At 45.6% G+C, this 26,510-nt stretch overlaps 1 protein-coding gene and 1 long non-coding RNA gene across 2 annotated transcripts; one reads left to right on the top strand and one right to left on the bottom strand.

Annotated features, from left to right (window-relative positions):
* Positions 1-12,748: 12,748 nt before the first annotated feature.
* LOC148110701 (uncharacterized) lies at positions 12,749-18,363 on the bottom strand. The gene is made up of 2 exons (XR_015723288.1): positions 15,391-18,363; positions 12,749-13,362 (listed from the first exon to the last, which is right to left on the bottom strand). It is a non-coding gene; the product is annotated as an uncharacterized LOC148110701 (long non-coding RNA).
* A 104-nt stretch (positions 18,364-18,467) lies between these two features.
* Positions 18,468-26,499, top strand: COX20 (cytochrome c oxidase assembly factor COX20). Its single transcript, XM_045796246.2, has 4 exons — positions 18,468-18,865; positions 25,255-25,369; positions 25,459-25,522; positions 26,234-26,499. The coding sequence occupies exons 1-4, from the start codon at positions 18,824-18,826 to the stop codon at positions 26,370-26,372; spliced, it is 360 nt and encodes a 119-aa protein (XP_045652202.1). The 5' UTR covers positions 18,468-18,823; the 3' UTR covers positions 26,373-26,499.
* Positions 26,500-26,510: the final 11 nt, after the last annotated feature.

Raw genomic sequence — 26,510 nt, 5'->3', positions numbered from 1 at the left:
ACAATCATCAATAGCTACTAAAACCATCAGCTGAAGGGAACTTAAAAAAATTTTTTTAGGAGAGAGGTGGGGGGAGAGGCAGAGGGAGAGGGAGAGAATATTCAGCAGGCTCCCTGAACGGGGCTCGATCCCATGACGCAGTGCCCAACGCGGGGCTTGGTCCCGTGACCCTGAGATCACGACCTGAGCGGAAATCAAGATTCAGATGCCCAACCGACTGAGCCACCCAGGCGCCTCTGAAGGGAACTTTAAATGGAGGAATCAGGCTGACACATCAGCTGCTCGACTAAAATGTTTGAAAGTGAGAAACAGGGAGCAAGGGTCCCACTACCAAGGGTTCTCAGCCGTGAACCTGCATCGATCGAGCCTCTGGAGCTGCCTACGAGCTTACAGGAGCCACGGGCACAGCAGAGCAGGCTGAACGCCACACAGAAATCAACCGGCCAAATCCAACGTAGGGCGAATTCTACAGGCAAATGACCTGGTTTCTTCAACTAACAAATGTCATGAGAAAAAAAAAGACGGTTAAGAGGGATGATGAAAAGAAACTTGAAGAGACAGAACCAAAGGCAGTTTATGAACCTTGCTTGGGTCCCGATTTGAACAGCCAACTGGAAAGACATTTTTGAGGCATCCAGGGAAATGGGAATATGGACTGAGTTCCAGCTGATGTTACCGGTAATTTTGTTAGATGTAATAATACCATCAAAATACACATAAAAAAATTGTTCACATGCCCTTATGGTTCAAAGGTAGCTACTGAAGTCTTTATGGTAAAAGAATACAATGTCTGTGACTTGCTTTAAAATATTCTAGCAGAAAAAAGGGGGTTAGCGTGATACATACAAAATCAGAAGGGTCAGAGGTTGATTGTTGAAGTGGATGAAGGGTTCTTAAGGGTTCCTTGTATTATTCAGTCTACTGCGCGGAATATTTGTGACTTTCCAAAATAAAACGTTTTAAATTTTATGTAGAATTTAATTTTATGCCCCTGGTATGAATTACATTAAATCTCATTAATTTGGACTAATGAAATCAATGCCAGACTAAACTGTTTTGTTTTTTTTTTATTTTTTTAAAGATTTTATTTATTTATTTGACAGAGATAGAGACAGCCAGCGAGAGAGGGAACACAAGCAGGGGGAGTGGGAGAGGAAGAAGCAGGCTCATAGTGGAAGAGCCTGATGTGGGGCTCGATCCTGCAATGCCGGGATCACGCCCTGAGCCGAAGGCAGACGCTTAACCGCTGTGCCACCCAGGCGCCCCTAAACTGTTTTTTAGAGTACAATTCCAATTGTAGAAAAGTGTATTTCCTTTTAACAGACTGTATCTTTATTACTCAAGTTGAGGCAGTACCTTGGACTGGGAATGTTTGTAAAAGTGCTTTAAAGAGTTCCTAAATTAAGTATCAGTCGTGGTGTCCAGAAGCTTAAGTAAGTGACCCTTCTCATTGTCAGAGGTTCCGCAGGGGCCCCAAAGACCAAATGGTGAACAACAGGTGCCATTGCTTGCTTTGTCGGTTCACCTGGACTAGACCGTCTACACCAGACTTGTAAAGGGGGAGATCCAGGCCGGTTCTACCAGCAGTGGGTTCTAACCCTGTAAGAAGTCAGGAGACTGGAGCTGGGCTTGTCCCCGCTGCACTTTCCAGGGGAACGGATGAGGGTCCTTTCTCCTCACTCAGAGGGACTCCAAAAGGCCCAAGAGAACTTGGGAGTTGGGGTCCTGGCAACGGGCATATGAAAGGTGAGAGGCCATAGTTGAACTGCCCGTCCATAGGCAGAGCAAAGAGAATCACTGGGGAATGAGTTATATTTCCACTGATGGCGGAGCATGCAGAGATGTTTCCAGGGAGGCCATGTGGACCCCATGGCGGGGTGCTGCCTGGTGTCATCGAAGGACTTCATCTAAGAGCACCACCTGGAAGCAGGACCACCTACAGGAGGGGCCAGAGGGCCCACATTGCAGATTACACCCCTGCACACCAACACCATGGGAAACGCTGCTCTGTCCCCTCAACCCCACCCTGGAGGGTCAGAAACTGCCACTGGTTTCCGAGCTTGAAGTAGACCCAAGCTTGGGTAGGGGGGACGTTTTGAATTTAAATAAGTTCAGAGTTTCAATATAACTCTTAATGGGACTTTAAATTTTCTGAAATGTGTTATTTGGGTGACAGATACAGAAACCAAAAAAGCTATGGGACATGTTCATTAATTTCATCCAAGAGAGAGGCGGAATGGGTCCAGAGAGTGAGCTGAACAATTAAAATTTCTTTTATACTTCCCTACTAAAGCCAGCTTTCTTTCTTTCTTTCTTTCTTTCTTTCTTTCTTTCTTCTTTCTTTCTTTTCTTTCGAGAGAGCTTGCGCACCGTGTGAGCAGTGGGGGTGGGGAGGGGCAGAGGGAGGGGGAGAGAAAGAGAATCTTAAGCAGGCTCCACACCCAGCACAGAGCCCACCTTGGGGCTTGATCTCATGATCCTGAGATCCAGACCTGAACTGAAATCAAGAGTTGGAGGCTTAACTGACTGAGCCCCCCAGGTGCCCCGTAAATCCAGCTTTTTCAATAAACCACAGAAAATACTTGTAAAACCTTGGCAATAACTAGGGAGCTGCAGATCCACACTGGCTGAGACTAGAGAGCCGGGAGCCGGGAGATGAGGGATGCCTGAACCTCGTCAAGGACTTTGGTCTTCATCCAGAAACAATAAGAGCCACCGAAAGGCTCTGGATGGTGGATTACGAGGTAGGATTTTAAATGTCATGGCTGCACTAGGGCACATGGGATGGGGTGGGGTGAGGTGGGGCGGGGATTGGAGTGGAAGCAGGAAAACCCGTCAGGAAACTGCAGGAATCTGGGAATCCAGCCCTAAGATGATAGTAACTCACCGGTGATCAGGAAGGTGAGGGAAGAAGCCAGCAGATAGTACATTTATGGGATGAGCTACAGGGTAGGGGTGGGAGGAAATAAGGGGGGTGGGAAAAGACGATTCCTGGGTTTCTGGACAAGCATCTGCGTGGGTGTGATGCCTTTTAATGAGGGAGAACACCACAGAGGGGAGGTCTAGTGGGAAAGAGCTTAGTTCCAAAGCCATCAAGTTGAAGTCCGTGGGAGAGATCGGAGGAGTTGTCGGGCAGGGAGCCAGAGACAGCCTGGAGCTCAGAGGAAAGGAGGGTCTGCCCTGGGGAGAACAGGGTGAGTGCAGCCCGGTGAGGGCCCAGCTTGCCGGGTGGTGTGTGAAGTGGCATCAGCACCAGGGAAAAGCCCCAAGGAAAGTGAGGGGGCGATGGGGAGAAAAGCCAACAAAGAAAATCTCAAAGTGGAGGCCAGAGAGCAATCAAGAAGAGTAAGAAAGAATAGTGCCATCAAGGTTTAGGGAGAACAAACTGCCCAGAAATTGCACTACTAGGTATTTACCCAATAGTGATTCGAAGGGGCACGCACACCCCAATGTTTATAGCAGCAATGTCCACAATAGCCAAAGTATGGAAGCAGCCCAAGTGTCCATCGACTGATGAATGGGTAAAGAAGATGTGGTCTATATATACAATGGAATATTACTCAGCCATCAAAAAGAATGAAATCTTGCCATTTGCAATGATGTGGATGAAACTAAGAGGGTATTATGCTAAGTGAAATAAGTCAATCAGAGAAAGGCAATTATCATATGATTTCACCCATATGTGGAATTTAAGAAACGAAACAGATGAACGGAGGGGAAAGGGGAAAAAAAAAAGAGAGAGAGAGAGAGAGAGGAAAGCAAACCAGAAGACTTTTAAAGGCAGAGAACAAACTGAGGGTTGATGGAAGCACATGGGTGGGGGATGGGTGAGATGGGTGATGGGGATTAAGGAGGGCACTTGTGAACAGCACTGGGTGTTATGTGTAAGTGATGAATCACTAAATTCTACTCCTGAAACCAATATTACGCTATATGTTAAGGAACTAAAATTTAAATTAAAATTTGAGGAAAAAGAAATTTAGGGAGGACACTCAATGGTGTTGTAATAGCAGTGTATGGGGACTGATGGCAGCTACACCCACGGTGAGCACAGCACAATGTACAGACTTGCTGAATCACTGTGTTGTAGACCTAAGATTGTGTGTCAACTATACTTCAATTAAAAAAAAAGTTTAGGGAGGAATAAACCACAATGTTAGATGTTGTTGGATGGTCAAGGTGAAGATGTGAACGTGGTCTTTGAGCGTTCTTATATTTTTGAAATACATACTGAATATTTGGGGATAAATTTCCTTCACCATAATCCTGGGTTGGGGTGGGAGGAGGCGGGGACCTGGGCATGAGCCGCCCATCGTGGGGGCTGGGTGCTGAGCACGTGGGGGCTCACCGCACTGCTCTCTCTACTTGCGCACGTGTTTGAAGTTTCCCATCACAAAGTTTTCACTTTCCCATAATAAAAAGGAGCCTCCGGATGCCTGGGAGGCTCAGTCAATTAAGCATCCGCCTTCAGCTCAGGTCATGATCCCGGGGTCCTGGGATCGAGTCCCGCATCGGGCTCCCTGCTCAGCAAAGTCTGCTTTTCCCTCTGCCTGCCGCTCCCCCTGCTTGTGCTCTGTCTCTGTCTGACAAATAAATAAATAAAATCTTAAAAAAAAAAAAAAAAAAGGAGACTTTAGGGGCACCTGGACGGCTCAGTGTGTTAAGTGTCTGACTCTTGGTTGCAGCTCACGTCATGATCTCAGGGTGGTGAGTCTGAGCCTCACATCAGACTCTGCACGCAGGGTGGAGTCTGCTTGAGATTCTTTGTTCCCTCTCTTTGCCCCTCCCGCTCTCTCTCTCTCTCTAAAATAAATAAATAAAAATTTTAAAATAAATAAATAAATGAATATTTAAAATTAATTACTTAATTAAATGAAAAGAAGCCTCCAGATTTATCGTCATGGAGATGGTGAATAACCTCCACGTAAATAGTCTCCACGACAGCAGAAGCCGGACTGAGCCGACGAAGCAGTAACTGTAGGTTCAGTCATAAAGCTGCTCAGTGTAGACAACAGACGACTTGAAGGAATCTCGCTGCCTGGTGGAGGAGACCAGGAGGTGGAGGAGGATTTTTCTCTTTCGGAGGAGGTAGATTGGCGCTTGCTTCTATCCTGGTAGGGCTAAGCCAGCAGATAAGGAGAAGCTGGATGAGGAAGGAGCCTGAGAAGGTAGGGGTGGAATGAAGCTTCCCGACAAAGACACCGGACTTAGATGAAGAGAGAACAGCGCTCCCCCTGGTACAGAGGAAAAGGAGAGGTGGGTGAGGGTGCAGCAGGTGCGTGGCCCCCATGCCCCTCAGCTGGAGGGGAGACACCCACAGGGGGGACAAGTGAGGTGAAGGGGTCCAAAATGTCACAACAGGGAAGAATGTTTGAAGAGGAGAGAACTCCCTAGAACATCATAGGGTCGTGTGGAGGGTCCAAAAGACATTGCATAGTGTGAAAACTTCTGTGGGGTTTCTTAGCAGCCCCAGCAGCCTGGTTCTGAGCTCACAAAGGCAGGATGTTTAGGTTTGCCCAGTCGTTGGAGGTTGGCCAAGGACACGAATGGAAGAACGATCGAACACCAGAGTTTTCATCAATCGTTGCGGAACACATTACCCCCAAACTCGGCAGCTTCAAACCCCAAGTATTTACCATCTCACATGGCCTGTGAGGGGCAGGAATCCAGGAGCGGCTCGGACTGCAGGACCCTCTCGAGGGTTACGGTCATCTTCGGGATGAGGGTCTGGGTGGACAGACCTCAGCTGGCTGGTGACCCGGCCAGAGGCTACCATTTCTCCCCACTGGGCTTCTCCGGAGGCCGCTTATAACATGGTAACTTGCTTCCCCCTGCGTGCAAGGGGCGTGAGTGTGTATGTGACAGACACACACAGAGTGCCCCAGCCTGATGATGGCATTTCATGGCGCTCACCAGCAGGTCAAATCGTTTCCCGTGCTTTTACTTGCCTCCCTGCACCCCAGGAAGCTTCCCGAGAGAAGGACGGCACCGTCTCGCTCATTGCTGCACGCCCTTGACCTACAGGAGGGCCAGGCACACAGCAGACGCTCGAAACACATCTGCAGGCAAATGAATGAGTGAAACACACCAGAGAAAGTTTTAGTTTCGGCTTTAGTGACAAGTTGTTTTTTATTGTTGTTGTTTGGTTTTTGGGTTTCTTCTTCTTCTTCTTCTTCTTTTTTTTTTTTTTTTTTTTTTGAGGGCAGGATGGCACTTCCAAGGGCTGATGTGTTGGTTCGCACAGAAGGTCAGTGGCTCCGGAGTTGTGTCCTGCCTTGTCAGCCTCTCCTTTGCTCTAACAGCATAGTCAGTTTACATGCTGCCACTGAAACAGTTCTCAGGCTTACGACTTCACTCCTGCCTTTGAAAAATCACCCCAAATACAAACACAAAAATCCTACTCTGAATGCAAAAGATAGGGGCGCCTGGGTGGCACAGTTGGTTAAGCATCTAACTCTTGGTTTCAGCTTGGGTCAGGATCTCAGGGTCATGGGGTCGAGCCCTGCGTCAGGCTCCATGCTCTGCTCAGCGTCTGCTTGCCCCTCTCCCTCAGCTCCTCCCCCCACTCACGCTCTCTCTGTCTCTCTAAAATAAAAAATAAATAAAATCTTGAAATGCAAAAGATAAGTTCACCAAAGGGTCACTCTAAAGAAAATGTCCACTTAAAATCCTCTTTTTCAATTCACTTTCAATTTAAAATGAGAAATGAGTCTTGACCCTTCCCCCCAACCAAAATCACACTTAATAAATCACATTTTGAAAACGATGTATCTTACGGGAAAACTCCCTTTTAAAATACTAACATTCAAAATGCTGACCCTGGTGAAAAAAATAGTAATATCTTACATGGATTATGTATTCTATACATTAGTGTATGCACCTGGCCCCCAGCATTGTTTGAGATGGCAGGTGAGGGCCACTGGGGCGGGGCAGGGGGGGAGGGCTGTGGTAAAGGCCAGTGTCTTGGGCTCACAGACCCAGCTCTGCTCTCTCTAGCTGTGTGATCCTGAGCCAGTCGTTGGCCTCTCTGGCCTTCACTTTCCTCCCCTATAAAATGAAGTATTAACTCCTCCCTCACGGGATCGTGAAGGTTCAGTGAAAAGCCCTTGGAACACCTAAGACTTGTAAGTTAGCTAATACTGGCTATTTACTGTCTTTCTTTTTTCAGATTAGAAAACCGAGAGCCAGAAAAGGTCCGAGATTTGCTTAAGATCACACAGCCAGTAGGCACCTGAGTTTTGACTCATCCCCAGAATTTCTGACTCCAAACTGAGTGCTCTTTCCACCGAGCTACAATTATCTCCCATTTTAACAATGAGAATGTAGGGCTGCGCTCAGAAAAGGTCAAAAAGAAGAATACTAAAATTAGAGCATGCAATCAGAAACTGACAGCAAGAACACCGTTTTTAGGGGGGCTGGGTGGCTCGGTGGGTTAAGCGTCTGATTCTCGATTCTGGCTCAGGTCATGATCTCAGGGTCATGAGATCGAGCCCCAAGTTCAGTTCCCCACTGGGCGTGGAGCCTGCTTAGGATTCTCTGTCTGTCCCTCTTACTCCCCCCCTCCCCCCACAACCTCTCTCTAAAAAACTAAATAAATAAATAAATTCCCTCCCTTAAGAAAGAAACAATACTGTTTCTGTGTTCTCACGGAGTCCCCATTCTCGACAGATCAGTCACTAAAGCGCAGAGATCCGACTGAGGTTTGCCAGCAACAACGTACCATAAATACTCCTAGGTTGCAACTAAGTAGTTCTCTTCGGGGTTGGGGTTGGTTTGTTCCTTTATGTTTAACATCACTCCGTCCTTCCGGCCTCTGCCAGACGCAACTCTACAATGTGTTACAAAAATAGTCGATTCTCATTGTTCACCAGAGTTGCGTTCTGGAGCGTACGGCCAGCAGAGTTAGCGAATCCCTAGGGGAAATACGGGGTTAGGTTCCTGTGAGCCTCCGGTGATGACACGTTTGTCAACCAGTCAGGACATAAGCGTATGTTATGTGTGTTTCTGTTGAAAGACACCTTACTTAATATACACCGTTGATTCGTCGACACCGAACTCCTGGGCAACAGCACGGTGACTCACACCGGAGTAAAGCGCGTCTAACGCGTTTTTCCTCCGCAAGGCACCTCCCGCCTTCTTGCGCTCAGGACTGCCGGGCGGCACCACGCACTGCACTCGGGGGCGCTTTAAACAGCGTCATCACCCGCGAAAAGCAGAGCGATGCAAAACAGCGTGGCGTTCGACAGACCCCGTGAGTTTATCGAAGCTCATGGAAGAAAGCAGAGTGCCGCCTCGTTCCACCTGGGTTGAGAGAGTGCGCGTTGGGCAACTCAGAATTTTCACCACTCTGCGTGGCTGTGGATGACACAGGCCCTTATATGAGGACTACAGATAAATTTCAGCGAGGACATGCAGTCACAAATACGGAATCTGCAAATACCTGTAGGAAGGGCCGTACATACTTGGAACAGAGAGGCCGGGTGGGAGAAGGCCGGGAGCCTTTTCACGGGCCCTCCTGTCAGGGTGGCGAGTGGACAAGTATCCAAATCAATCACCTGGCTGCGCAGGGAAAAGTCTGGATTCGATTCCCTCCCGGCACTAACACTCAGGGATGCATTTAATAACCCTCACATGATCATGCAATACACAGCTTTATGCGGGGACATCTGGGTGGTCAGCCAGTTAAGCAGCCTACTCTTGATTTTGGATCAGGTCCTGATCTCAGGGTCGAACGATCAAGGCCCACATCGGGCTGCGTGCTCAGCAGACAGTCTGCTTGAGATTCTCTCTCCCTCTCCCTCTGCCCTGACCCCTGCTCTCTCTCTCTCTCTCTTAAATAGATAAATAAATCTTTTTAAAAGTAGACAACTTTCTGTAGACTGTAATGCTACATGGATTGTGGAACCAACTTTGTGAATCTAGGCAAACAGCTGACCTCTCTGAACATCAGATTTCTTCTGCACAAAATGACATTTGTCATTTGTCTCCTAGAGCTGCCAGGGGGGAATGACACAGAATAATAAAGGAAATCATAATTATGCAAACTACCTAGGTCATGATGGCACTAAAATGTCAACTCTTTCCTGAGAATGTACAAATCCTGCTTATCACGACAATCTTGTTCAGCTGTATGCTGGGAAAGGGGGCATTTAATAATTTCATAAGGTCCAAGAACAATCAATGACCAATATGTTTTATCAAGTACCTATTGGTTTCTAAACTGGTGACAAACTATGTCAAGATTGTTCCTGAGTTTTGCCAATTAGTAGATTAAATGTGGCCAGCTCAGCCCCAGCAGGTACTCAAAAGTCTCTGCTTGCTCCTTCACTGATTCATTCATCTGTTTATTCCACAAAGATTTACGGGCTACCTACTATGTGCCAGGCACCATCCCAAGCCCTGGAGATGAATGTTTCACAGAATGAAACAGTTAAGTCCTGGGCACCTGGGTGGCTCATTTGGTAAAGCGTCTGCCTTCGGCTCAGGTCATGATCCCAGGGTCCTGGGATCGAGTCCCACATCAGGCTCCCTGCTTACTGTCAAGCCTAAGCAGAGGCAGACGATAAACTGAGATCTAATGCAACGTCTGGCGACAATCAGGGCTAAGAAGAACAATGAAGTGGCCCAAGCGAGCGAGAGCGGTGTTCGGAGGAGGCCCTTAGCTGGGATTGTCAGAGGAGGCCTCCTGCAGGAGGTGCATATGAGCAGAGTCCTGGATGTCGGGAAGGAAAGACCCAAGAGAAAATCTAGGCAGGGAAAGGGCACTCCGGGCCTTGAAATAAGAATGAGTCTGTGCATTGGATCAACAATATGGAGGCCGGGGCCCCTGAGTGTGGGGTCAAAGAGGGGAGAGCAGTACATGAGCTCAGAGCAGCAGGAGAGGCCAGCTCGTGGAGGCCGAGGAGGCCATGCTAAGGACCATAGACTTCATTCTAGGAACTACCATGAGCCAGCCAATGATGGCTGGGAATACGCAAATGACTTCTCTGATTTCTTGAAAGAATAACCCTGGCTGTCATGGAGGAAAGACCATCCGAAGGTCAAGAGTGGAAGCAGAAAGGCCAACCGGGAGGTTGCCAGTAATGGAGGCAGGAGCTGGTAGTGCTGAAGGAGGATGGTCAGCTCCTGTGTCATGGGACCGGCGCCGGGTTAACCATGCTCGGGAAAGGCAGGGGCGGGAATTCGTTCTCAGCGGCTGGTGTGACGATTGATTAGGAACTCTGTACCCGAGTTTGACTGTAACTGGCCATAAACAAATCTGAGGGGGGAAAAAGCCCAAATTCTCAAAACCACCCCTTTTTCCTCTTTCAGATCTCTTTTCCCAATTTAAAGGAGCTCTTCTACTTCTCCTGTATGCCCTCACCCTGCAAGACCTTTGAAAAGCACAGCATGTATTGGAGATTTTCTTCATGAATGTTTTTAAGTTGGGTAAACTTACAATGAATGAATATAAATTGCTTTTTAAATGTAATTATGAAATATTTAAAGCCATTCAAAGGTATAAATACAGCGATTATCTTTATCACCCAGCTTAGGAAGTAAACTATAAAATAGAATAGAATCTTCTTGGTTTCCTGTCCTCAGTGATATACCCCTCACTCCCCACAAGAGGCGATACGTGCCTGAATTTGGTATTATCATTTCTAGGTGTATCTTTACGTTTTTACTACATATATATGCATCCCTATATATATATATGGTATTATTTTGCATAATTTTAAGCTTTATATAAATGCTTTCCATATTTTTGTGCAATTTACCTTTTGTTTAAAATTATGTTCATATAAATCCCCCACATTGACCTTAATCTAGTTCGTTTTTCACAGATGTATATGTTATTAATGACTTCACCACAATTAACTTACCCATTCTCCCACTCAAGAACATTTAGATTGTTTTTGGTATTTGTGCTTTAACAGACATACTGCTATGAATATTCTCACTTTCATATGTGAGAATTCTCCCTTTTATATGCAAGTGAAAGTTGAATCTACAGTCTTACTACTCAAAGTGAGGTCCCAAGACCAGCCATATTAGCATGGCTGGGATCTTACTAGAAATGCAAAATCTCAAGCCCCACAACAGAATTGAATTGCATTTTGACGATACTTCCAGGCAACGTATAGGCACAAAACAAATATAAGAAGAACCGGTCTAGCAGAAGCAGTACTTCTCAAATGATTTACGATGAATCAGTTCTGTTTTGGTTTTTACATTTTCAATCCGTTACACATGGATATTTTGTAAAATATCAAAATTTGATATCACTCCTCTGTAAGGGAAGGGCTCACCCAAGTTCAGGTGGTCTGGGAAGGCACGTGGTATTGAGCCTGCCATTGAGACTGGGGCAGGACGGAGATGGAGCAGCGAGGCAGGTAATTGGAATGAGACGAGGATCGGGGGGAGTCAGGGGAGGATGGACCATGCAGGGAAGAAAGTCCATGTGAAATAGGGAAGTAGCCAAAGAAGACTTTGCCTCATTCGAATGTATGCTAACTATGCATGTATGGAGCAATCTGAAAGACTGCAATAGAAAAAGTTACCAAGTTCAAGACCGCCAAGCAAAAATTGAACTATTCGGGAGCTCCGATCCACAAAACATACGTATTACTGAAGATGCCTCCTTCGGGAAGGACTCCGACTTGGAGACCGTGTACCTGGCAGTGTACTGGATGCTGTGCGGTCCATTTATTGCTGAAGACCAACACTGGTTTGACGACCCCACAGCGAGGCTCAGCATTTCTTGGTCCCAGAGTGAAAGTGAAATCATGCTCCATAGCTCAAGGCCACGGCTGTTTCTCCCGTGGACTTCCTGTTTCTTCCCTTAAAAAGATAGTTGGAGATGGAAACCAGCTGTCGTGTTTGGCAGAAAAATAAATAAAAATCTTTGATGCAGACAGTTTCTGGAGTACATTAAGTATTCTCAGACCAGTTGAACCCCCCACTTTGCCCCAATTACAAAAATAGTGGCCCAAACAAAATAGTAGATGGGCACAATAGAACATAATGAAGTAAATAAGTTTGTCAAGGCGCAGGTCGACCTCTGAGCTCACGGACACAGATAATCTACGCCCCCTCTTCAGGAAGTTTACGTAGATAATTTGATGAAGAACGAATGCCTTCTATTCACCTATATTATTTCTCATCTTTTTCATCAGGGCTTTTTATTGAATAAGAATAGACATGTGAATAGCTCCATCCACAGGAGCTCACAATCTAGATTAGAAGTGTTTTAATTCATACACCCGTGGTACACACTTGAATGTTAAAAGGAAAGAGAGAAAGACTTATGGGATTAATCACTAGCACCTTTCATACTTCTTAAGTTTCATATGCTTATTTTATTTCATAAGGAAATCGGCTTATTTGTTCCCATTTAAACCACCGTACCTCTGAAATTTTAATATATCCAGAAAGGACGCTGCATGCTGGCTTATCTTATGGTCAGTTTGAGGAATGGGTCTGTTTTCATATGTACACATACACCAAATGTAAATGCATGTTGGCTTAGGTGGGAAAAAATCACTGTAAAGGTTCAAAAAGGAATTATATTACGCTGAAGTGCCTAAATATTAATGTCGGTAAGTCAAGAGGTATTCCTTCACCAGTGTTTGCTAAATTTATAGGAAAATATGGGCAACTTCTGTGCCCTTTGAGATAACTAATCTCAAATTCATATGAATATATTTCAGAAAAGAGTGTTTTCAAAATAAATTGGGGAGTTATAAGACTGATATTTTAAAAAGCAGGGGGGGGCTATTTGGGGGAGATAATGCTGGGAGGAGCAGAGGCTGACCTCTTCAGCCTGAGACAGCTGACGTTCGTCGTACACACGGATGAGAATGAGCACAGGAAATATGAAAGCTAAGGGTATCCAAGATTGAGTTTTACCATGCAGTGAGGAAAATGGTTTGTGATGTAATGCTTGAATTCTGTGATCAGCTACATAGATGGAATAACGTGTGTGTACAAAGCATTAAGTAAGGATCTTAAGTAAAATTCCATCCATGTTTTTCCTATGCTTAAAAAATATTCATCTCAAGTGGCTTTAAGAAGCAATGTAATCCCCACTAAAAGAACAACAGTTCTTTGAAGAAACGGTTGATTACAGGTCTGGTTGATTACAGGTCTGGGGCAAGGAATGTACACAGAAGTGTACTGAGCATAAAAAGAATGACTATAGGGGCGCCTGGGTAGCGCAGTCGTTAAAGCGTCTGCCTTCCGCTCAGGGCGTGATCCCGGCGTTCTGGGATCGAGTCCCACATCGGGCTCCTCTGCTGGGAGCCTGCTTCTTCCTCTCCCACTCGCCTGCTCTGTTCCCTCTCTCGCTGGCTGTCTCTCTGTCACATAAATAAATAAAATCTTTAAAAAAAAAAAAAAAGAATGACTATAATTAATTGTTACACATTAGATACATACATACATAAAGTCATATCAATACAGATCTATTAAAGGGGAGGAGTAAACTCTTTACAGACCAAAGCCAGCTAATAAACAGAGATGGATTGACATTTTTAAAATAAGAAAACCACCATTTGACAACCTCCAATGTAACCATCAGTTCAAGGAAGGATCACCAAAAAAAAAAACCCAAAACCATTAGGTGAACAAATTTTGGGGATATTTGCTTTGATTTTTAATTGCAAAAAAGGAAGTGAATCTTTACAATGGAGAGTTCCTGCAGTCTCCATCTTAACTGAGGGGCCAAAGTTGGCATCACTAATAGTGGGACCATCTGACATAGGAGCCTCCGGAGGTGATGTAATCTGAAATACACAACATCGTCTAAAATATTCTTACCAAAAATGTTTGACTTGAATTTAATCAGGCTACTAGACCGTGCATATCAATAGGAATATAATGCGAGCCATGTGTATAATATTAAATTTTCTAGGAGCCACATAAAGTAAAAACAAAACCCAAAAACCCACAGGTGAAATTTAACTAACTTGATTTAGTCCTGATATCAAAAATATTAGTATTTTGACATGTAATCAATATAAAAAATATTTCACTTTTTTTTTTGGTAGCGAATCTTCAAAATCCGGTGCGTGTTTTTACGCTTAAAGCACATTTCAATTCAGATGCTAAATTTTCATTGGAAATACTTGATCTGTATTTAGATTTCATAAAATTTAATATTGAAAAAGTAGATTTGCATACCTAAGTTTTTCTAAAAAAACACTTCACATTTTTCCAATAATGAAATTGAGCATGGGTTTTAAATTTAAATTCCAATTATTTCAAGTGAAATTAAATTAAAATTTAGCTTCTCAGTTGCATGGGCCACACATATTTCAAGTGTCCAACAGCCACAGGAAGCTCGCGGCCACCATCCTGGACGGTGCAACCCTAGACTTCACTTCCAGCTTATAGAAAGTAAAGAGGAGAGTAAACACACAAGTTAAATGATACCAAGAGATAATCCAGAATGTAGGACATTCTGCAAAACAATTCTCTTATTCGAGTTTCCAAAAATTCAATGTCATAAGAAAAAATAAGACGGGGAGATTGTTCTAGACAAAGACTAAAGAATGCAGAACTGAATGCTCGTTTGAAAACAAAAACAGAAGCATTGGAGATCAGGAAAGCAATTGGGAAAAACTTCTCTAAACCACCAGGGAACTTTGAATACGTGCTACATTCTAGATGAATTATGGAATTATTGTTTATTTTCCTTGGGTGTGATAATGGCATTATGATTGTGTAGGAGATTGCTTTATTTGTAGGAAAGATAATGATTCTGGTGGGAGAATAATTCTAGAAATGCGACTTTATCCAAGTATCGAGGTTGACAGGAGAAAAAATATTTGGGGGCATGATGATCCCCAAATGTTTGTCTTCTAGGCAACCTTTGTCCAGGAAGCCACTAGAGGATACAGTCCTCCAAAATAAGTGAGTAAGCCAACAAAGAGGCCGATGAGGAATTGAGGAGGGAGGTGATCACAGGCAGGAGGTGATGAGAGTCTCCAGGATGATGGCTGGGAATCCGTCTGAGGAGCTGGGATCAGATTGATTATTAAACCCAGTACACCCGATTTAAAAACAACCCCACACAAGCCTAAGAGAGAACCTCAAAAGGCAAGTTTTGCCAGCACAGCCTTGCCAACCCCCTAAAATGATATTGCCATTTCCCTCCCACCGTCATGCTGCCAGCAGACGACTGTAGCTCTCCAGGATGGGATTAGCGATACTGGACGCCCCTCCCAGCTCAGAAAACGAAAGCACAGACTCTGGGGCCATGAACCCGAGGATTTACAGCCTCAGGAGGGAAGGAACAGGTAAAGAAGAGCTTTTCTGGTCCCACTGCACCCCCTGTGCTGAAGCACCGCCCCGTTCAGGGCACTGCCTCCACTGCCACACGGACGGGGGTCTCACCACAGGACTCACCACAGACGGCATGGTTCCTATAAGGCAGAGCACCGCGGTGGGAAGGAGGCTGGACAGGTCCAGTATCGCGGCTCCTTGCCATCACTGCGACCCTGAAGAGCCACTGCACTCTTGCTCCTGAGACCCCCGGAACTGTCTTGGATGCTGTCCTTTTCAAGACCTGGCTCTTGAACTTTTTATCAGTTCAGTGAGTTTCTCCCATCTTTCCAGTACTTTTCTTGTTTAAGCTAATTAGAGTCAGAGTCTGTTGCTGGCAATGAAAAAACCCTTACCATGTAAAAAGATGGTTGAATGATAGAAGCTTAATTTAATGCTATTCATAGTTTCTATATACATATATTTATAGTGTATCCATTATACTATTATAATTAATAACCTTAATTAATGCTAATAGAACACACACAGTTTTCAAATTTACCTATGGAACATGTACAAAATAACCTCTTAGGTAACACACACATACACAAATCAATTACAAAAACTGAAATACATGTGCCACAGTGTAAACAAAACCAAAGAACTAAAAATTAATTCCAAAACCATATCCATGCTTACTTACTCGGAAAGAAAGCTGAAACTATTAAAATTTTAAGAAAAAAAAGGTAATAGGAACATTGCCTGTCAAAAAATCTATGACATGACATGGGATAAAATGATTGAGGAAATTTTATAAACTTAAATACATTCATTTGAAACCAAGAAACATGGAGAATAAGTGAACTAAGGAGTCAACTCAAAAAGCTAGAAAAAAGATAAAATAAAAAAAATAAAAAAAAACAAGATACCAGGTAAGTAGAAAAATGTAAAATAAAAAATAAAATGGATAAAATAAACTTGGTCAATAATGCCAAAAGTTGGTCTTTTAAGAAATAAGGCATAAATGATTAAACTTATTAATGAGAAAGGGAGCATATGAAGGTAATTTTCAAAATTATCAGAGCATTTTTAATTATGGGAGTCAAGAAGGCTTAGAAGCAATACACAAGATGAAAAACCATAAGAACACTGACAGATGAGACTTTATTTAAAAATAAAGTCTCTGTAAACAAAATTAACAAATAAGTGAAATAGATGTAACTCCTATGAGTTAAAAGCCAAAACTCTAAAGAGCTGCTGTCAACTAATAAGGAAATCACATACACAACCGAAACACACAAAACTGATATACAAATTATTGGAAAAAGAATGACCAATCAGTATTTGAAAGAATGCTCACCCATACTAATAATCAGGAAAATTTAAAGCTGTAAGATTCCACTTTTCACCCATCAGATCAGCAGAAATTTTAGAACATGACATGCAGTGTTAAAAAGGCTGAGGAAACAGGCACTCTCCTACACTGCCACTGGGAATGTAAATTGGTAGTATTTTTGGAGGACCATTTAGCAGTAGGTAAATGTGCATACCCCTTCGGATCAGGTCACGGCCAGAAATCCATCCTACAGAAATATTCGAACATGTGCACAAAGATATAAGCCTAAAGATGCTCTTGAAAAAAAAAATTTTTTTTTGATTAGTGGAAAAAACCCCGGAAATTTTCTGTATGTCAATTAGAAGGAAGATGAGGTTTGAAGGGCTGATGAGCGGCCTTGAAAATGAATGACAAAACCTATAGGTACTTGCGTTAAAAATTGCCAAGTGTTAAATGGTAAAAAGTATTGAATGCGAATCACATAGTGCATAATTGGACATGTGTGTATCATACACAGACACGTGTACGCATGAAGAGGGGCAGGTATGGCATGGAGAGACTTCCGCTTTTCATCCTAGATCCCAGCGTTGTTTCAGTGAAGAAAAAAGGAGCAAAAACAGAACAGTTTGGAAAAACAGACACATCAGAACTGGTGAGTTCACCTTAGGGGCGGAGGGAGGCATTAAGAGTGGAAATTTTTTTTTACTTTCCACTCTCTGTAAACTGTGAAAAACAAACATGCGAGTATCACGCAATTTTTGCGAAAAAAAAAAACCTTATAATATAAAGAAATAACACATAAAAATACTATTCAAAGACAGTGAGTTCACAATTTTTACAAACAACATAGGTTTGCAATCTTCAAAGTCACAATGAGAAAAAAAAATAGGTTGATCTGTGTTTCACCTGGTACTTTTCCAGTTCTCCTTACTTCCTCTTACTTCCCAAGAATTCCTCCCTCCTTTACGGAATATTACCTTCCAGACCAAGGGCTCAAAGCACGTTAGTCCGGGAGTCCCGGGGGAGAACCCCCCTAGAGCAAGGTCGCAGGGGGGGTGACTTTTCTTCCGCGTACTACAGCTGTCTGTAGCGACTGTCCCTGCTCCCCAGAGCTCCTCCCGCGGCAAACCCAGCCGTCAAGCTCTCGAGTCCCCCACCGAGGACCGCACCCGGACGGCAGAAAGGTGTCAGGCGAAGGCGAGGTCGCGAGCCGGAACCGGGCGACCGGGACTGCCCCATGGCCGCCGCGTACACGCGTGCCCGGGCGCGCCCCGGGAAGCGCACAAAGGCTGGCCGTGCGACCCAAGGTGCAGAGGACGGGAGGCGCGGCCACGGAGGGGCACTCACCAGAGAGCGGACAGAAGGCACGGGCAGGGCCGCCGCCCGGCCTCTTCCGCCCCGGAGCCCCTGTCCGCACCCACCCTCCCACCCCGCTCGGGCCCGGATGCCCTGACGCACGTCCGCCCACGAGCGCTCCCTCCATTTTGTCCCCAGTCTCCTTTGGGCGAGCGGGGCGGCGCTATTTTAAAGCAGCTAAGTCATGGAACCGAAAGGGGGGGCGGGCGCGGGACCACTAAGTGCGGGGGCTGGCGCTCGGGGCTACACGGCTGCCGGCGCAGGGTGGAGATGCCGGCGGCACCCAGGGCTCGTCCTGGGGCCGGAAGGACAAAGGACACGCAGGGGACGCGGGCAGCGAGCGAGCGCGGGCCGACTTCCGGGCCGCTGGGCCAGGGCTGGGGGCGGACTGGGCCGCCGACCCGGCCGCGGGGCCCGCGCACAGGACAAAGCGGCGGCGGCGCGCCCGCTCCCCCCGCCGCGGCCCCGGCCCCGCCCCGCGCGCGCGCCCGGCGTCCAGGCACGCGGGCGCGAGCTCGCGGCCGACGGTTAGAAATGGCGGTTGGGACGGATGGAGGGGGCAGGGGCGGGAAGCGGCGCAGGCTCGAGGCGCCAGGACGCTGTTCCGCCCCCTCCCCGCCGAGGATCCTGGCGCAGGGGTATTTCGCGAGCCGTCCTCCTCTCTCGGCCCCTACCCCCGGGCTGTGGAGAGCCCCTTGTGGAGAAGGCGTCACCCGTTGGTTTGAACAAAGGAGATGGCCAGGCAGCCCAGGCGACGGCCCGGCGCGGCCACTGCGGAGACGCAGAAACGTTCCCTAAAATGGCGGCCGGCGCGCGGGGGCGGGGCTGGCGGGGCTTCCGCTCGCGGCGCGGGCGGGGCGGGGCCGCAGGCACCTACAGGAGTCCATGGCCACCGCGCCGGAGTCCGGCGAGCCCGCCAAGGGGAAGGTAACGGGGCGCGCGGGCTGGGGGGCGGGGCGGCGGGCTGCAGACCCCGGGCCGGGTCCCCGTCCCCCACCCCCGACACGTTTCGCTCCCTCGCCGGGACCAGGGGGAGGAGGGGACTGAGGCCCCGGGCCGGAGAGCTGTGCGCGGGGAGGGGCTGGTGCTGGTGAAGCGCGCTTTCCGGGCTCCCCGAGGGCAGGCTGGTATACTAATCAGCATTTAACACGGAGGGACCCCGAGAGGCTGCCGAGCAGTGAAAACGTGGCTGGATTCCGGGGAGTGCATATCCGGAGCGGGAGGAGCGGACGTAAAAGCTGAGGTTTTTCCCTTTCGTGTGCGCTAACCTGTAAACCGCACCATCTCACCTCTCTGCGTAAGATGCCGTCGTCGCAGCCCGTTGCGCTCAGGATAAAACCCCATTTCCTTAGCCGGGACGAGAAAGCCTTTCACCTAGCCCCTGTCCGCCTTTGTCCGGCTCTTCTACTTTCCCGAGGTCCTGGAGACGGTGGGCCACGAAGGGAGGGCGGTTCCTCCTCGCCCCCCCCCCACCCCCGGTCTCCCTGGAGCGGACTGAAATGCACCCCCCCCCCCGCGCTCCTTCTACTCAGCTGCATCATTCCCGCAAGTTCCCGATTTCTGTCGTCTGCTCCTTGGGCTCCTTAAGGGAACCCAATTTATAACCTCAGCACTGAACAAATAACAGATGTTCAGAAAAGAGAAGAAAACAGTTTGTCAGTAGTAAGCTTAGAGAGAGACTGGTATTGGATCAGTGAAGAACAGGTATTTACTCAAGACTCACTGTGTGCCAGAATGCCCCTAATCTACAGCTTCAGGGTGTGCTCTCTTCACCTTGGAAAATTTGCTCCTCATGCAGAGTTACTGCCTTCTGGGGACTTTTCCATTTAAATTTGGCCAAGATCAAATCGTTAATATGAACAAATACTGGATATATATTTATATATTGTGCGCGCGCTCTCTCTATATATATTACTCATGAAATACTAGTATGCTCACCAAGGAGATTATAAAATTTGTAACACAAGCTATGACTGAATTAGTAGCCCAAGGGTAATGTCAGAAAAGCCTGCAGTTTTTTAAGAATTCTTTCCAGTGATCATTCCAGTGCAAACCAGGGATTATTAGCATCAGCAAACCTAAGGTAAAAATAGGAGTTATCAAGCTGACAGAACTAACCCTTAAAAACTTTGCTCCCATTCTTTGCTCTCCAGGAAACTTTAAAATATGAAATTTGGTACATACCTACCAGGAAAGTGCTGTAGGTAAATTTTAAATTAATAAACCCATTCAAAAAAGTATTGGGTATCTACTGAGTATTAGGCACTAAACTAGGAGCTAAACATACTGCTTTGATCAAAACAGGCAAAGTATTCCTGGTGGAACTCATATTCTACTGCAGGAATCAAACAGGAAACCAGAATATCATTTACTGAGCCAACCATGCAGAGATCCTGGAGAAGGGGAGCGCATGCTAAGTAGTAACCATTTCATCTTGTCGAGGAGTGGCCAGTCTACCTAGAGAAAGGGATACAAGAAAGGGTGGGTGCCTGGTCGTGCAGGGCCTTCCCAGCAGTTGTAAGGCACGGAGGGTTTTCAGAGGACAATGATCTAGTCATCTGAGTGGAATCAAGAGCTTTTCAGATACCATGAGAGGTGATGGTAGCCCGGGAGTAGCAGCAGCAGAGGTGACACATGTTTTAGTTCAAGATGTTATTTGGTTCAGGTATATTCTGGACTTGCTGATGCGCGGAACATGGGTTTGTTGACTCCTAGGCTTTTTGTCTGCGAATTGGTTGAGAAGAGATGCCCGAAAATAATTCTAATTTGGAAATACTAAGTTCAGGGTGCTTCTTTGACATGCAGAAGGTGTCGCTAGACCGATGAATCAGAAGACAAAAGCTTGGGAGAGGTTAGGTGTGATTTACAAATTTGGGAGTCGCCATCACGTAAATGGCGTTTAATTGAAAGCCTCCATTTCTGAGTGGGCAAGGGCAGCTCTTCAACCTGAGAGGTCATCAGAGGAGGGAATGGCAGCAAAACTGCCAGGAATGGCCAGTGAGGTGGAAAACCAGGAAGCCTTGTCCTCTTTGAAGCCAAGTAAAGAAAATGTTTCAAAAACATGATTATCTGTGCCATGTGTGCTGACGGAAAGTATGGGGGATTTTACAGGGTCTCGACAGGCTGCTGCAGTGGAGTGTAGGGATAAATGCTCTTTGAACGGACTTAAACGGAGGAGAGGCTTGTAACACCTAGGCTAACTTTAGTTTTGCAGCGAAAGGGAGCAGAGAAATGGGATAGTAGCTTAGGACACTTGCGGAGGGAAGGAGTGTCAAGAGAGGAGGAGTTTTGTTTTTATTTATACTGGAGAGGAAAAATAATGGTACAAATGAAGAAGGGGTAACAAGAAGTAAACCCCCCCCCCCAGTGGTCCAGAATCACCTGCAGTTAGGACTAGGTTTAAATGGAAGAGCAGGGGCACCTGGGGGGCTTAGTTCAGCATGGGCCTTTGGCTTAGGTCATGATCCCAGGCCTTGGGATTGAGCCCTTCATTGGGTTCACTGCTCAGCGGGGGGGGGGGGGGGGGGGGGGACCTGCGTCTCCTCCCGCTGCATGCCTCGTGCACACTCGCTCTCTTTCTCCTCGTCAAATAAAATTTTTTAAAAATAAATAGGAAGAGGGCCAAGGGCACCTGGGTGACTCAGTTGTTTAAGCGTCTGCCTTCAGCTCAGGTCCTGAGATCAAGCCCCGCCTCGGGCTCTCTGCTTGGCAGGGAGTCCGCTTCTCCTTCTCCCCCACCTCTCCTCCCCCACCACCACTTATGCTCCCTCTAGCTATCTCAAATTCTTAAAAGAGGGCCAGTTCGCCCTGTGCAGTGAGAAAAAAAGACTATGAACACTGATGCAGAGATGTTTGGCAGTGGGAAATGGGGTGGCTCTACTTCAGTCTATTTCCTTAAATTATTAAACTGGCATTGCAGCTTAGAAATCTTGAGTATCTTAGTTCCATCAAGGTGAGCTGGAAAAGCTGCCTTTCTAAATCTAAGCTTAAACATTTCACAGGATGCCTGGCTGACTCAGTTGGCAGAGCACGGGACTCTTGATCTTGGGGTTGAGTTCGAGCCCCATGTTGGCTGTAATTTATGGTAAAAAAAAAATCTTAAAATTTTTAGTTTGCAAGTCTAAAATTTCCCTAGTTTAAGACTTAAGTTTGTTAATGACAGAAGTTAAATCTTAAGGTTGCAGGCTGCACAGGGAATAAAAATGTGAAATGCTTGTACATCATAAATAGTACTAAAAAGGGATTTATGCCGTGAACCCTCTGTTAATTTGAGTCTCACAGTTCGGTGTACTTTCTAAAAGTATCGTATTTGCTTAAGACTGGTTCTTCGTTATTTCTCCTGTACTTGCTTTTCAGGTATCTGTAGTCTAAACTCGCACTTTACCAGGAGGCTGAGAATTCTCTACTAGTGAAGGGAAGATTGGGCTCTTAAATCAGTCTGTGCATTCCTGCCCAGTTCTGATACCAGTTGTAGACACACAGTTATGTACAACTGTCTGTCCCCAAAACATCTCCTCCCTGAGTCTTGGTTTTCTCATTTATGAACAAAATGAAAGGGCTAAGTGACAGTGGAAAGAACAGGTTTTGGGAGTCGGGCCAACTTTGCACTTCCTGTGGCTCCGAGGTGTCCCAACATGAGAGGTGGAGACTGGGGAACAGGGATGTAAGGGGCCTTGCACGAACAGCCCCGCCACCTCTCAATCAGGACGTTATTTAGTGACCAGTTTCGTCGGTGTGGTGCTGATAAATGCGAATGGGGAACGTTTGGCTGCAGGGTCCTTGGCCTGTTATCCACATGTTGCATTTTAAAAGGTTCCATTTTATCAAAAAGCATATATAACTTCTGTTAAGGCCTCTTATTAAATAAGCGGATTTTTTTTTTAAGATTTCTTTATTTTAGAGCGCGTGCAGGGGGAAGGGGCAGAGGGAGAGGGAGAATCTCAAGTTGACTGCCCTCAGCACAGAGCCCTACACTACACGGGGCTCCAGCTCAGGACCCTGAGATCATGACCTGAGCTGAAACAAAGACACACACCCCAAAATAAGCGGATTATTTCTGAACACCTTTTAAAAACATTTAAAGATTTTGGGGGTTGGGGGCTGACAAGCAGACTCCACGCTGAGCACAGAGCTCCATCGCACAACCCTGAGATCATGACCCAAGCCAAAAATAAAGCTTAGCCTACTGAGCCAACCAGGCACCCCAAAACATTTTTCTAAACAGTATCTAAAATGTTTCCTCAATCTGATAGGCTCATCAGGGGGAGGAAAAAAAGCCCTGAAAGGTTCTCAACTTAGACCCCCATGGTCCATCCCAGAACTGAGTTAGAATCTGAGGGGGCAGACTTGAAAATTGAGAAAGTTTTCCTAGCTGACTTAAGCAGCACTGTTTCAGTATTTGGCAAGCATATTTTGTACTTTGTAAAGAACATTTTGTCTGCAGATTTGGGGGTATTCTGGGGTCACACCAGGGCTGTTACGGAAGGGAATCCACAGGAAAAAGCTATGGTGTGAGGTGTGCAGTGGCCAGCCCAGTAATTCCTTTTATTCTCCTTAGGAACCCCTGCCCAAATGTGAAAGCCACATCAGGACTTCTACCCTGTGGTGGAAGGTGTTGGTCTCACTTGCTACTAAGACCTAAAATGGGCAGTGGCCACCACCTCTGGCCTTCCCCTAGGAAAGTAGCCTGGTTTGAATGCGGAGTCCAGCTGTCTGCAGAGTGGCTCACAACCCTCCCGCCTGCCAGGACTAGGTTCCACTTGGCTTTGGAGCTGATCATTTCTTGCCGAGTTTTTTTTTCTAAATGAAATGAATAGCCTAGAAGCAGAATTAAATCCCCCAGCCTCTTACTAAGATTTGTATTGAAGAGAGTTTACAATTAAAGTCTGCAACAGTCAGCACCTGCTACATCCACCAAGTAATGTGAGGGGTGGGAGGCGGGGAGGGGGACGGGGGGAGGTGGGGGGCGGGGAGGGGGACGGGGGGAGAGAGAATTTTAAAGAAAATGGAATAGAATAAGCAAGAAAATATTAACTTTTGCTTTATTATAAACCGAATCACACTCTTTCTGGCAGCAGCCTGAGCCAAAGCAGCAAACACAGGAGAAAATACAATCAGAACATCCTTCACAATTCAGCCTATAATCTGACTCCCCTTTTATGGTCCTTTCCCCATTTCTTCCCATCTTTCTTTCTCCCCCTTCACATTCCTTTCTAGGTGTCCCTTTACCCTACAATCATCCGGTTTTAGGATAAAGCCCTGCTTCATACTATAGGACTATTTAAAAAGTATTCATTGAAACCATTTTTAAGTGGACAAGTTGGCTTCCTTTTTTAAAAGCTGCCTTACTGAAAACTTAGTAAAGTCTCAAGTTTCCTAATCCCTTATTAATAGGAATGCCACAGTGAAACAAGTGTGACTTTAAAAAAATGTGTCCTGCCCTCCTAGACCCTAAATAAGAGTTCCATTTGACATTCACATTAAAACATGTGAAGATTTAAGCTGGCATTATCTTTTAATCCAGAAAATCAAGTCCGTAAATCCTATGAAGACTGCGGAGAAGGAACCTAGGAATCATTCATTTAGCACTTGAAGGAACTTAAATTATCACCTAGCCCAGTGCCTTTCATTACAAATGGGGGGCCGTGGAGATGTCCTACAGGGGATCCGCAGTTAGTGGCAGAGACAAAAACCCAACTCTGGATTTCCAGCTTTTCCCATCACGCCTTCCCCTCCCCCAGGTCTAGTTGCCATGTCCTATCAACAGATAAAGTCAAGTGCAGTTTCTTATCACAGGTCAAGAAACAGACCGGAAGAGCGATTGCACACATTTATTTTTAAAACCAATAAAATCTGAAGTCATTGTTAAATTTAAAACAAATAGCACTATATTACTATAAGCAGACATGGTTAGAATAATTCTACTTTTCTCCCATTTTATGCTTCCCAGACTGGAAGGAGAACTGTGGTGCTTTTTAATTTCAGTGATAGCCAGATTCCCAGCTCATTTCATACAGATGTTTAAAGAGCTCATAAAAATGGCATATGCTGTTACTCCCAGGCCGGTTAGTAAATTGCAGTATTAACACCATAATGTAACTGGTTTAGGTTGAAGTTGCCCTGCTGTTATGTGGGGTTTTCTGGTTGGATTCTCAAGGTTTCCCACTTCAAGACTGATCTAGTAGGCCAAGCCGGATGACCAGAGACGGCGAACAAGGTTCACGGTCAGCACCTCTCACGTAGTCCAATCTTTGCCATACCACCCTGAAGTAAAGTATTTCCTTGTTCAATCCAGGTTCTTTTCTGTTTTATCCTAGCCCTTTAAGCTCCTAGGAATTTTAGATGTTGAAAACATTCCCTGTGCACGGGATTCGATACTGTATGGTTCATTAGGATCTGTTGTGGCTGGCCTTGGACATTTTTTGTTAACTAGTGAGTATCTACTTTTCTCTGTGTATGATGAACATTTTCTAAATGGACTAACTGTAGAGTTTAATTACGGTGGTTATGATTTTTGACAGGTAGGATTAGAAGATCATGTGATGTTGGAGTAGGAGGATTTATCTTGGTGACTTTAGGATGCTGGTATGTGTACTAATTCAAGATGATCCAGGATCATGATAGATTGATCTATTTCAAGCACATGCGCTTTTCAAACAATCTGTCACTAGAAGATGCCCACCCGCTCAGTGAGGAATGTTTTTATTTAGAAAAAATTTAATGGGAACTTGTTTTACAAAATGATACTGCTGGGACGCCTGTCTTTTAAGTACATACACGCAGACACATTGTATACCACATTTGTCAAATGAACAGATGAATGCATGACTTTCCATCAATACCAAGTAACAATTTCTACTTTATTTAGAAAGGCCCCAACCTTTTACATGACCCTGATGCTCATTTCCTGCTCATGACATCACATCTGAAAAGGCTACTTTAAGAATGTGTTCACAGCCGACAAAACACATACGTGAATCTCCTGTGTTTTGAGCAAAAAAAAGCCAGAGCCAAGAGGACATAGTATATGTATGGTTCCACCATGAGGTTTTACAAGTAGAACTAAGCTAGAGGTGATTACAAGCCTCATTTTATGTAAAACCTACCTTAATAATTTGTTATTAGCTACTTTTGACACTGAACCACCCCAAAATAGCACTCCCAAGTTAGAATGGTTGTATTTTCAGTCTGGGGTAGCCATCTGTACACATCTTAAATTTTGTTACTACAAATTTCAAACTGGTTTATAGAGGAACTTTATATTAAAAATGACTCATTTGTGTTTTTCTTATTAAGGTTCCACTGTAGGTATAATTATGCAAAGCTAAGAATCCAGGAAAGAATTGCCAGAGATGGAATTAAAAATAAGATTTTGTACGAAAGTACCCACCTTGATCCTGAAAGAAAACAAAGCACCAGCAAGGGCAGCAGCTGAGCGGAGTCTCAGGCATGGAAGCCCAGATACAACCGTGGGGTCAGTGCGAATACACTGGAGGCAACTCTGTTAGACCTCTATGGACCATAAGACTTTCAATCAAGTAAATAAAAGATGTGTTGGTCTAGTTTCTTTCTT

Source organism: Ursus americanus, chromosome 2, assembly GCF_024610735.1.
Source record: "Ursus americanus isolate L20-20 chromosome 2, mUrsAme1.1.p, whole genome shotgun sequence".
Lineage (NCBI taxonomy): Eukaryota > Metazoa > Chordata > Mammalia > Carnivora > Ursidae > Ursus > Ursus americanus.
Note: the sequence above shows the minus strand (reverse complement) of the source record. Positions and strands in the feature narration are given on the sequence as shown.

Excerpts from the sequence above, each read along its gene's own strand:
- COX20 (XM_045796246.2), top strand. The coding sequence starts at position 18,824 with ATGGCCACCGCGCCGGAGTCCGGCGAGCCCGCCAAGGGGAAG. Across the intron at positions 25,370-25,458 it reads TGGACATTTTTTGTTAACTA|GTAGGATTAGAAGATCATGT; the intron begins GTGAGTATCTAC and ends GATTTTTGACAG. Across the intron at positions 25,523-26,233 it reads TTGGTGACTTTAGGATGCTG|GTTCCACTGTAGGTATAATT; the intron begins GTATGTGTACTA and ends TTTCTTATTAAG.